At 46.9% G+C, this 12,318-nt stretch overlaps 1 protein-coding gene and 1 long non-coding RNA gene across 2 annotated transcripts in view; one reads left to right on the top strand and one right to left on the bottom strand.

The window, feature by feature from the left end:
* Window positions 1-8,324, bottom strand: part of LOC134483765 (uncharacterized) — a 36,995-nt gene extending 28,671 nt beyond the window's left edge. The window contains exon 1 of the long non-coding RNA XR_015652319.1: window positions 8,155-8,324. This is a non-coding gene — a long non-coding RNA (uncharacterized LOC134483765). The remainder of the gene's footprint in view (window positions 1-8,154) is intronic.
* On the top strand, window positions 7,445-9,033 carry Cavin3 (caveolae associated protein 3). Its single transcript, NM_134449.1, has 2 exons — window positions 7,445-7,869; window positions 8,410-9,033. Exons 1-2 carry the CDS (start codon window positions 7,486-7,488, stop codon window positions 8,815-8,817), a joined length of 792 nt encoding a protein of 263 aa, NP_604444.1. The 5' UTR covers window positions 7,445-7,485; the 3' UTR covers window positions 8,818-9,033.
* Window positions 9,034-12,318: the final 3,285 nt, after the last annotated feature.

The raw sequence follows: 12,318 nt of genomic DNA, 5'->3' as shown, positions 1-12,318 counted from the left end.
CACTTGGGACATAATGCTCTGAAGCACACTGTGCACTTTGGACAAATGATCCACCTGACCTTCTTTCACTACCCAGGGAAGGGTCTAAACTTTGCTATGAATTCCTATAGTAACTTCAAGGGAAACTCTCACACAATGTCTAGAACCCTCCATGCCCTACAAATCAAGGAGGGGAATGTTTTCAGACTCTACAGAGGGAATTCATGTAGGGAATACCAACAACCTTGATTTCCAGATGGGACAGGACCTCTCTACAGGGGAAGGAAGGGCACCTACTTCCAGCAGTTTCCAGCCAGAGGCTAGGTCTGCAGTTTTGCCTGCTCAGGCCAGTGAATGCATAGGAACACCATCTCACCATCTCACCATCTCACCACTCACCCTAGGAAGCTGCTCTGCAGACACTTAGGCAAGATGGAAAAGGAGCTCTTTCTGAAAGCAAAGCAAACGCAAATGACAACGGTGAGCAACACTCCTCCCTCCCAACCGTTGCCTGTTGTTACAATGTGGGGTTTTCATTCTTTGGTGCTTTAAGGCAGCATCTCTATTCTATTAGTTTCTTAAAACTGCCATATCCAGGTATCGTAAATGCATCTGACTTAGAGCAATAGAAATGTGGGGTTAGGGATGTATCTCCATGGCAGATGCTTTCCCAGAATTCTCTAGGTCATGGGTCTGTCTCTTCCTCAGTACGGGGTGTGGGGAGGGGGAGAGTGGGGGACAGTGGGGAACTGGGCATATTGGTGCAAGCTTTAATTCTAGCATTCAAGAAGATCAGAAGATCTACACTGAAAATTCAAGGCCAACGCCAGTGTGGACTCTGTGAGACTATTTCTAAAAATAGTAATGAAAAGATATAAATTAAATAATAAAAGGAAGAAAACAAAGAAAGAAGGAAAGGAAAGAATCATTAAAACATTCTTCCAAATAATTGTTTTCATAGATATACAGAATCAGTGTCAGCAGCATCAGATGCCCCAGAAAGCTGAGCAGGACAATTTATATCTACCATCTGCCTCTTCTAGTGTGTGGTGGCACTGACTGTCATTGTCAGGCCTCGGTTTGTGCCTGCCTGGGCAGGACAATATATGTATACCATGTACCTCTCCAACATGTATAGGACTGACATTGTGGCTGCTGCACAGTATCGGCCTCAGCCTTCACTGAGGTCCTGCATCTCCCCTTATAAAGACAGCAGTCTAGGGGCCTATGTTAGTTCAAGGAGATCTCATCTTAAGAGCGTTAACTCAGAATCCAAATGTGCTCCCACTCACAGTATCGGGAGTTAGGACTCATGCATATCTTTCTGAAAGATTAATATTCAGCCTATAAAAATTGAATAAAAGCAAAAAAAAAAAACCCAACCAAACAACCAAACAACCAAACAAACAAACAACAACAACAAAAAAAACCAGTCAGTCATCTGAGTAAGGAGTATGCCTGATTCTTGCCATTGAAGGCATTCCTGTGTCTCTTGGTCACACTATAACATCCCAGGGTTTATTCATTTGATTTAATTCCTGGTTTAGCTCCTGGAACCAGTGAACATTCTTTTTTCCTGCTGCCCCAAACTCATAGATATTTAAACTGCGAGTAGTACTGAGCCCCTTATTGTGTGGCATGGCCTTACCCCTTCCGTAGACAGGACGCCCATGACAAAGGCTGGAAGGGAGTGCCTGTCCTCTGAGGCTCATTCTCTATCGTTTTTTTTTTCTTTTAGCAAACAAACAAAACAGGATTAGTCATTTTATTTTACAGGATAATGAAAATCTTCTCTTTTTTTTTTTTGGCTGTTTAATAGTTTTTATTCGAAGTTTGTTTGTTTCCTGTAACACACTAAAAAACAATTTTTTAAAAAATTTTGAAAAAGATGCCTCAATTTATGTAATCCAACTTCACGACTCCCTAGATTAACATTTCACTCGCTCATTTCCAGAATAAGACGGTGCTAGGGCAACTGTGACCTAAAAGCCAAACCATGAGACATGAGGTAGCACATAAGAGCTTACTTTTTCTCTTCTCCAAATATAAACATACGGGTTCTGACTGCCCCTGGAGAATAGCCACGGTTTTTAACCTCTAAAAGCCTCTAATCAGGGCAGTTCGGGGTAGGGGGATTTAAATGTACCCTTCACTCTGTAGAAGAGTGTGTTTGTGACCAGCTATGTGTTACATCTAACACACTGGGATCCCCTTAGTGAACTGAAACAAAGAGTCACTTAAGGAGAGTTTAATTAAAACAGCAACAGCAACAGCAACAGAATAAAGGTTTGGGTAGGTTTTTCGGAAGTCCTTAGGGAAGACTGTCTTGTCCTGCCACCAGCAGGACACTGTTACCAAAGGGACAGGGAGGTGGTGCCTGAAACCTGAAGACGGTGGCTGTGTAAGTCAGCCAAAGGCTGGAGAGCCAAGAACACAGTTGGTTTCATTATGGATCCTCTCTCCTTGGCTGGAGATGGCCATCCTCTCCCCGTCTTCACATGGTCCCTCCCCTGTGTGCGCACAGAGCTGTTCATTGATTCTCTCTTCTTCCAATGAACACCCATCCTATGGGAGCGGGGCTCACCTAGCACCTCACTTTACCTGAATTATCATGAGAGGCCCTATCCCAAATCCAGTCACATTATGAGGTAATGGCAAGTTTTCAATAGATTAATTTTCATTTTATTTTTTGAGACAGGATCTCACTTTCTTGCCTAAACTGACAATCCCCCTATGTCAGCCTCCCAAGTGGAGGCAGTACACGTGCAAGCCGTCACCTCCAGCTAACATGCGTTTGAGGGGCACAATAGCTCACAACACAGCAGCAGTGTGGGAAACTTGTCATAGACAGGTCCAGATTTCTGATGGAAATCTAGAGAAGCAGACACCTCCCCCGATGTCTGTATCTGAAGCACAGGTACAACTTCCTGAATAATAATGACCGGAAAATCTTCTCTTTTAAAAAGTATGGTATGTAGTATGGGAAAGAATAAAGAAGATTTATAGCACTGACCAGCAAAGTTACATATTTGGGCATTGTGATGGAGCAGGGGCAATTTTACTTAGAATTATAGCTCCATTTGTTTCACTACCATTCTTAGAGCATTTTAAAATAACCACAGAAACATGTCCAATATCATTTTCACAACTCCGAGTGAAACCGTGGTCTAAATAACACACCTACCCCCAGATGCTTGCTTAGCACATGGCATGAATCACCCTCTCCAGTTTGTAGGTGGCAACAAGTCTGCTTTAGCTCACGCCCCTGGAAACTCTTATGGGGTTCCCAGTAAAAGAATAGTAACAGTACTCCAAATCATTCCACGGCAGGAAGTCAGCTGTCTATCAAAGAGCATCTAATAGAGGGTTTCCTCCCAGGAGCTGGGTGCTCTGGATTTCTGATCTACTCTCTTTGGGAGAGGTGGATTCATGGGAACAGGCATGGTCTCTGGAATCTTTTAGCCCAACTTGAGTTTGTGTCTGGTCTACAGCCCTAGAGCAGATAATTCTCAAGATGTATGGCAAATAGGAGAGGATGTGGAAGGCAGGCTGTTAACTCAGTACAGAGACCTAGCATCTCATTTATTAAACATACAACATCAGAGGTGCTCCAGTGAGAAAAAAAATGACTAGCAGCATTCAAAATGGAATCAAGCTTGTATTTTCCTATACCTAGCAGGATTCCACCACAAGCACTTGGAAGTGCATCAGTGGAATGAAAAGGAGCAGCAGCAGCAGCAATAACAATAACAACAACAACAACAGCCTTTGTTTCACAAGGTGTTGTGGTTTGAATGAAATGGACCCTGTAAACTCATATATATGAATGCTTGGTCCTCAGTTGGTGGAGCTGTTTGGGAAGGACTAGGAGGTGTGGCTCTGATGGAGGAGGTGTGTGTCACTGGGAGTAAGGTTCGGGGTTTCAAAATGTCCATGCCATTCCCAGTTAGTTCTTTCTGCCTCGTGCTTGTGGATCAAGATGTCAGCTCTGAGCACTAGACCATGCTTGCCTGCCTTTTCTCTGCTCCCCACCATGTTGGTCATAGACTCTAACCCTCTGGAACTGTGAACCTCACATTAAGCGCCTTCTTGTATCAGTTGCCTTGATCGTGGTGTTCTGTCACAGCAACAGAAAAGTAGCCAAGACAAAGGGAACGTCGTTGTCACTCATAAAGACATGGGCAGTGATATCTGTATTAGCTTTCTCTTGCTGTGACTAAGCACCCAAGGAAAAAATTCAGAAGGTAAAAGGTTCGTTTTGGCTCATCGTTTCAGTTCAGGTTTGGTGGCTTCCACTGTGACAACCAAACCAAGGGTTAATAAGTCCCTGAAGAATGCTTATCTGGCTCTCTGAGGTTGATGTCGAGGACCAAGGACATTTCTTCTGAGATTTGTTTTATTGTTTGATGTGTATGGGTGCTTTGCCTGCATGTATGTATGTGTCCCACATGTGTGCCTTGTGCCCATGGAAGTCAGAAGAGGGCCTCAGACTCCCTGGGTCTGCAGTCACAGATTGTTGTGAGCTACCCAGTGAGTGCTGAGGCCAGAACCTGGGTCGTCTGCAAGAGCAACAAGTGTCCTTAAGTACTGAGCCAACTCTCCAGCCTCAAAGATGCTTCTTATACAAAGTACTCATTTATATGGATTGCATCTGTCTAAGATTTTGTTCCAAATGATGGTCAGAATTGGTGTGTGAGACAACGAATTCCAGTTTATGAACAACCCAGAGTGGTGAATCAGTAATCTAGCAGCAGTCTTGCCTCAAAGGGAGTATGACTCTTAGTTGTAGAAAGCATCTGTCTTAGTTGAAAATCCTGAGTACTTTTTGTGTAGGGTTTTTTTTTTTTGTTGTTGTTGTTGTTTTTGGTTTTTGAACCCTGACTACTCCCGTGTCCATAAATCACCATGCTGAGGGAAGGAGAAATATACAGATACCTCAATTTGTTTTTCTTTTCTTTTTTCTTATTTATATGGCCAAAGGGTCATGTTGGGACTCAGAAAATGATGCCACAAAGCTCTGTATTTCAACATGTTGAGCATTTGACCTGACAGAGAATGGAAATCCTTACTGATCTTTGGTCTCATGTCACCTGTTTCCCAGAACAAGATGACTCAGTAGTTAAGAGCACTTGCTGCTCTTCCAGAGGACCCAGGTTCTATGCCAGCACGCAAACTGGGTGGCTCACAACCACCTGCAAATTCACCTCTAGGAGGAGTTAATGCTCTGTGGGCACCTGCACTCACATGCACATTTACACACACACACACACACACACACACACACACACACACACACACTAAATAATTTTTAAGGTTAAAGAAAAGAAATCCAAGAAATTAGAAAGATCACTCTTTTTCTTCAGTATCTTCATTGTAGAGGGATTCTGCTCCTTACCCAGGAGAATGGCTGTACAGAGAGTTGACGAAGAACTTGGGCAGACAGGCCTTGCTGGGTCCCCTCTCATCTGCTATAACCAAACCACACCCCTCTGTCTAATCCCATTTCTGTGTAGTTCTCCATTTTTTTTATTAACTTGAGAGCATAGAACAAGACAGTTTCCCTTTGTGTCTTCTCTTTTGAGATGTCTGTGCCATGTAAGAGTTCCATTACATATATTTGCTATGCCATTTCAGTCTCCCTGTGCAGCCAGGGACAGTCTTAACTTTCCTGCCTCACCATCCTTAGCTCCAGGATTACAGGTGTGTAGCCCATTCTGACCTGACTTTGGTTGTAAGAGCACCAGCCACAAGCTTGAGATGAATGGTGATGGGCATCATATCTTTGAACATCTACAGCTAGAATTGACCAGACAGCTTGGCTAGAATTGCTTACTAATTCTCAACCTTATTCATGTATGTAGTCTTTTGGGTGACCCAAGACAATTGTGTGTCTAAGCTGGAGAGATGGCTCAGCTATTAAGAGTACTTGAGACTCTTACATAGGAAGGGAATCTGATTTTTAGCATCCACATCAGACACCTCACAATGGCCAGTAACTACAGCTTGAGGAGATCTGACACCTTCTGATACACACAGGTCTTTGCACATGCATGTGCACACACTCATATACATAAATAAATAAAAAGAATCTTTGAAAGATTCCCAAGTTGTTGGGCCAGGGTACGGCTTAGTGGCAGAATACTTGTTTAGCATGTCTGAGGCTTTGGGTTTGACCCTTAATACTGTGCTTTACCTACCAATTAATGGGTCAGTCAATGAACACCTGAATTTCAACACTCAGGTGTCTGAGACAGAAAGATTTTGAGTTTGAGGCCTGGGTTACACAGTGAGTCCCTATCTCAAAAACAGAGAAATGGAGTTCGAGATGTAGCCCCGTTGGAGTTGCTGACTAGTGTGCATAGGGCCCTGGGTTTGATTTCCAGAACCAGCATTAAGTAGGCTTGGTGGGGCACAACTGTAATCTCAGCAGTTGGGTGGTGGAAGCAAGAAGATCAGACGTTCAAGGCCATCCTTGGCTGACCAGCAAGTTCAGGGCCTGCCTGAGCTACATGAAACCCTGTCTCAAACTCTCAGTATTATTTTGTCAGGTTCAGATGGCTCCAGTATTATGGGGCCTGAGATGAGCAAATCAAACTCCAATATAAATAGTAAAAACCAAAAATTTCACAATCAGAAGTCAGGAATTAGCAATCAAACTTTAAGTAGCGATTTTCCACTCTAACACTCACTCTGCATTCCACGATGATCTCCAACTGGTGCTCTTCCTACATCAGTGTACCTTTCTACCACCATATCTGGCTACTGCAGCAATTTCAAATCTTCACACTCCCCAATTTCAGAGACCAGATTGAAGGCATTCGGCAAGAACCACAGCCAATCCCCATTAAAACAGACAAACCGGTACTTATTCTGACTCATGGCTGAGCTGTACTCCAGGAATCCGAAGTAGGACAACACAATGCAATAGAAGAAAAAGCAGTAAACGAAGCCAGAGGCTAAACCAGGAGAATATCAGAGGATGCCCCGCCCAGCCCGCCTAGACACAAAGCCCTGCCTTGGGCCTAGGCAGTCCTGGGTCTGAGGCTGAACATTCCGAACCTTACAGGCCTCCGCCCAGCGTTGGGGCTCAGCAGCTTTGAAGGCTTAGGTTATGTCTTTAACACCCCTCCCTGCCTTACACGTCTCCCCCCACCCCCCACCCCCATCACTAAATAAACGAAAACTTCAGTGGTTTGCCCTTTGCTATGGAAAGCATAGGCCTGAATCAGATCCACAGGAAACTAGGCGAAAGAGGAGCACAAACTCAGAAAAGAGGGGCCTTTGGGACAGACTGTCTGCCCTGCAGATCCCGGGGCGGAGCCTTCGAAAGAGCCCCCTTTGGACATTCCGCCCCCTTGCTCGGCCTCCTCCTTTTCCCACCATGGAAGGTGCCAACTCCCGCCCGGCTGAGTCACGGCCTGAACTGGGGGAGGAGGCGGGGAAAGGCAGCTCAGCCCAGATCTCAGCCTTCGGTTTTAGGGAGAGCAGGCCGGGCGGTCAGAGATCATGGGGGAGAGCGCACTGGAGCCCGGGCCTGTGCCCGGGGCGCCGGCTGGGGGTCCGGTGCACGCCGTCACCGTGGTGACTTTGCTGGAGAAGCTGGCCACCATGCTAGAGGCGCTGCGGGAGAGGCAGGGGGGCCTGGCTGAGAGGCAGGGCGGCCTGGCGGGCTCGGTGCGCCGCATCCAGAGTGGCCTGGGCGCGCTGAGTCGCAGCCACGACACCACCAGCAACACACTGGCGCAGCTGCTGGCCAAGGCGGAGCGCGTGGGCTCCCACGCCGACGCAGCCCAGGAGCGGGCAGTGCACCGCGCCGCTCAGGTGCAGCGACTGGAGGCCAACCACGGGTTGCTGGTGGCGCGCGGGAAGCTGCACGTCCTGCTCTTCAAGGTCAGTGACCTCAGGCAACACCCCCAACCCGCTAGGTTTTCACCGAGGTGGGGCTCCCTCCATCCGCCGGTCAACGGTCTCCACATTCCTGACCCTAGGTGCTGCTCTCTGTTGTAGAAGACTCTCAGAGCCGCACCCACTTCCCACATCGCAGCCTTATCCCTTTCACTCCAAGCCCTCCCCGCTTTAACTCAGGCCACTCTGCAGATTTGGTCAGTCCCAACCCCATGAAAATAACCATTAGGGTGTAATTCTGCCTCCTTCAAGCGCCCTTACAACTGTTACCTTGTTTCACACTTTATAGGGTTTCATCCACTTTGCAAACTTGCACAGTCCACCCTCCCTCTCTCTCTGCTCATCCCTCTGCTCCTTTGCCGCTCCGCCCCTTCTCATTCTTCTCGTTTGGCCCCAATTCCTGGTGCAGATGCAAAGGGTGGAGTAGCTTCCCTTGGTATAACCGCGGGGAAGAGAGTTTCAGGCTGGACCTGGCTAAGTGCCAGGGCCAAGTCAAAGAATCCAAAGCTGTGTCATCACATTTAGGAGGAGACTGAAATTCCAGCCCGCGCCTTCCAGAAAGCACCAGAGCTCTTGGGCCCGGAGGACCAGTTGGTGCTAGGCCCAGAGCAGCCAGAGGATGAAGTTGGAGAGAGTTCTGATGAGGAACCCGTGGAGTCCCGGGCTCAGCGGCTGCGACGCACTGGCTTACAGAAGGTTCAAAGCCTGAAAAGGGCTTTTTCCAGTCGTAAAGGCTCTGAAGCAGCACAGCCCACGCCAGTCAAGCCGCCACGCCTAGGTCCTGTCCGGAACTCCGAAGGCCCGGCAGAAGGCCAGCCTGCAGCTCAGCCTGCAATGGAGCCTGTGCTCCCGTCTGCCCTGGAGCCAGAACCTCCTCAGCCTACCAAGGAAGATCCTGAGAGACCTGTGCTTCAAATAGAGAGCGCAGCCTGATCCCTGGGGCTGCCTGCCCCATTCAGCCCTTATGCCTTGTCCCAAAAATAAATACTAATCGAGTGCAGCACTTACATCCAAATAAGGAGAGAATCCTGCATCCACTGCCCGGCTCCAATCCTTCCTTCCTGGTTTTCCAGTCTGGTACCCTGTGTCCTCTGAAAGAGGAACATTCGGCCTTGTTTAGGTTCACCACCAATAAAAGTAATTTTCTCTATCCCAGACTCAATGCGAAAGGGCGAGAGCGAGCGTGGGTTGGGGAAGGCAGTAGGAGGGTGAGCTTGATGGAGCTTCGGGTGGGCTGAATAGCAAGCATTCTCACTTTCCACTGAATCCTGGGTTCTCCTCCATTGGCACGGAGAAATATTGGCCACTTACTGCTCAAACACATTTCTCGTGGGTACATGGCAGTACAACTTTCGGCCGGCCTGGGGGTGGGGAGGGATGGGGGTAGGGAGAACTGCCGTTCTTTGATGGAAACGCCCAAGTTAATGTCAACTAATGCACCCTTCCTAATTCTGGTGTCTGACTCTCACGTACAACTCACACCGTTGGGCTGGGGTGTAGTTAAAAAGCCATCCAAAAATAGCCCATACGTCCTGCCAACAAAACGAAGCAACGCACACACAGCACTCATTGTTTTCAAAACCAAAAGAGTGATCCGATAGGCTGGGAGAGTGTAGGCTACCTAGAATTGAGCATCTCTCACAAAGACAAAAAGGGGGTGGGGGAGGGCAGGAACCAATTTCATAAGTGTCTTCATGCCGATGCATAAAATAAAAAAAAATAGGATCTACAATCTACATGCTTTTTAAAATCTTGATAGGGTTTGAATCTGAACGTTTCCCTGAAGGCTCATTGCTGGGAGCTTGCTAGCTGCTAGCTTTTTTTTTTTTTTTGGAGGTAGGATGGCTTCCGAATGGACTATGCCCTTAATGGATCCATGGTATGTAAGCTTTATTGTGAGACAGGGAAAGGAAGGAGGTTCGTCTTAGTTGGAGAAAGCAGATCACTGGGTAGACAGATGGGTGCTTTATTGCCTCTGTCTCCTGACTGCTACGAGGTAAGCAGTTTCAGCCAGATAGACCTGCTACCACAATCTGCCTTACTTCAGGCCAAAAGCCATCTCACCAGCCCCCCCATTTTAAAAATTTAAAAAACGTATCATCTCAATAGCATAGTACAGCATGCAGAGTCAATTTCACACTTGATGTGTAATAGAGGAACTACAGTGCTAATTCCTTGTTGAGGGTATACATCACACCAGTCTTGTGGACTTTCAAATATTCTGTAATGTTCAAATGTTCACCACCATTTTGTGGATACTTCCACATACAGCACAAGCCGGGTCATAAATACCAATGAGTACCACAGAGCAGGGGGATTAGCTACTACCTTTGAAGGAAAATGGTCTGCGCGCAAGTCCAGCTGCTTGAAGTAGCCCAAGCCTCTCACTGCTTGGCCAGGTAGGGCAGAAGTACAGCGGTTCGCTCAGGTCTCTTTCTAGGGGCGTGCAGATTGCAGCTGGCTTACACAGGTGGAGCTGCTGTGAGTGCCATGACCACATCTGAGGACTGGCTGAGACAACAGTGGGTGCTTCTGGACCAGATGGCACACACAGATGATGTGCAAGTGGTTGGGGGACAGCCTGCTCTCTTTTGTCATCTATGGGACAGAAACTTCCCAGTGACTCTGGAATTTGTTTCTATCATATCAAAAAAAAAAAAAAAGAAAGAAAGAAAGAGAGAAAGAAAGAAAAAGAAAGCAAATATATGTGTCACTGCACATGTGTGGAGGTTAGGGGACTTTTCCTGGTTGCTCTCTTCTGCTGTGGGAATTGAACTCAGATCACCAGGTTTTGCACACACACATACTCCAATCCACTGGGCTATCCTTGGCCCTCTATTTTCTAATGTAAAACATTCCTTTTAGGTTTATGTTATGTGTTTTGTTGCACGTATGTATGCACACCACATGTATGCTTAATGCCCACAGAAGACAGAAGAGGGCACTGGATCCCCCAGAACTGGAGTTACGGATAGTTGTGAGCCACCATCTGGGTGCTGTGAACTGACCCCAGGTCCTCTGCAAGAGCTACAAATAGCGTTAACTGCTGAACCAACTCTCCAGCTCCTATATTATTTTATAGCTTTTGAATAAGTTCCATTCAGGACCAACAGCCATTTATTGAGTGCCTACTTTGTGGCAGGGCCTGATGAGTATGGTTTGGAATTAAAGTTAAGCTTTCTGGTCGGATAAGCGATTCAGTCACCCCTCACACAAGGAAGCAATTATCACGGACCTAACCTTTATGGTGCAGCTCCCTTTCAACATTCTTATCTGTAGCCCTTTGAGGCACTCTTTCACATGACCAGGGTTAGACCGCCTGTCTGATCATGCCAGTCTCTCCATTCACCCCCTCATGGTCTCTCATCACCTTCACGGTAAAGCTAAACTTCTCACTCTACCCGAAGACCTCTTGTGAGTTGGTTCCTTCTGTCTCTTGCTGGGTGTTCTCATGCCACAATAGGTTGAATGTCTCTGGTTCAACACTCTGAGTACTGAAATGACGTCACAAGTGGGAGATCACACCTCGCCCCATGTGACAGGTCACTGTGGGGGTGCCGTTGCACTGAATGTTTTATACAGAAATTCCCTTCAAGCTATGTATGTAAGCTGCATGAAAACACAAGCATATGGGCTGAGGGTCCAGCTCCAAGCGCTCTCATTCTACTGAAACTGTGTTGTCCTACGTGCTGTGAATCTCATCTCCGGGGAAACTCAGCAAGGCACACCTGTTTCGGGGCCAGACATGTTTGCTCCTTGTTCCCAAAGCACTACTTGCTCAGCCCTCAACACTCTAGTGGCCTGGTCCTGGTTGTGGTTGCTAACCTCACCCATTCTGCCAGACTGTGACAACTGCGCTGGAGACTGTTCTGCTCATTGCTTTGGTGCTGCTGGTGCTCCTTTTGCCCACATGGTGTCACTCTTGGGATACCAGTGTCTAAGCTGGTGCTCCAACATCCCACAGCTCTCTGTCAGCTTGGTTTGATTTTCCAGAAAGGGGGCAGTTGATGGACCTGACTTTGTTGGTCTGGGGCACAGGGGTCCTTTCAAATGGAGAAACTGGAGGCTCCTCCTGCAGGCTCCCAAACCTTAGTATTTATACCACTCCGGGGTTTCTGCTATTGCTTTCAAGAATCTGCCACCTCAAAGGGACAGGAAAAAATAAGTCTCATCAAAATTCCCAGGAATCCACCTGATTTCTCTCTTTCAACCCAAAACAAATGAAAGGTCTCAGAGGAATATCTTGTTCATAAAAAAATCTGGGTTCTTAACTTCTAGAAATTTCTAGAAACCCAAAGACTGGGCGAACTTCCAAGAGAAGGTAGAATGTTAGTCTTTATTCCTTCCTAATTGGCCTACAGTAGCAAATAATTGAATCAAGTGAAGACAAAATTAGCCCTGTTTCTTAATAGGCCACTTGGTTACATTATGTTC

This window comes from Rattus norvegicus, chromosome 1 (genome assembly GCF_021556685.1).
Source record: "Rattus norvegicus strain SHRSP/BbbUtx chromosome 1, alternate assembly SHRSP_T2T, whole genome shotgun sequence".
Classification (NCBI taxonomy): Eukaryota; Metazoa; Chordata; class Mammalia; order Rodentia; family Muridae; genus Rattus; species Rattus norvegicus.
Note: the sequence above shows the minus strand (reverse complement) of the source record. Positions and strands in the feature narration are given on the sequence as shown.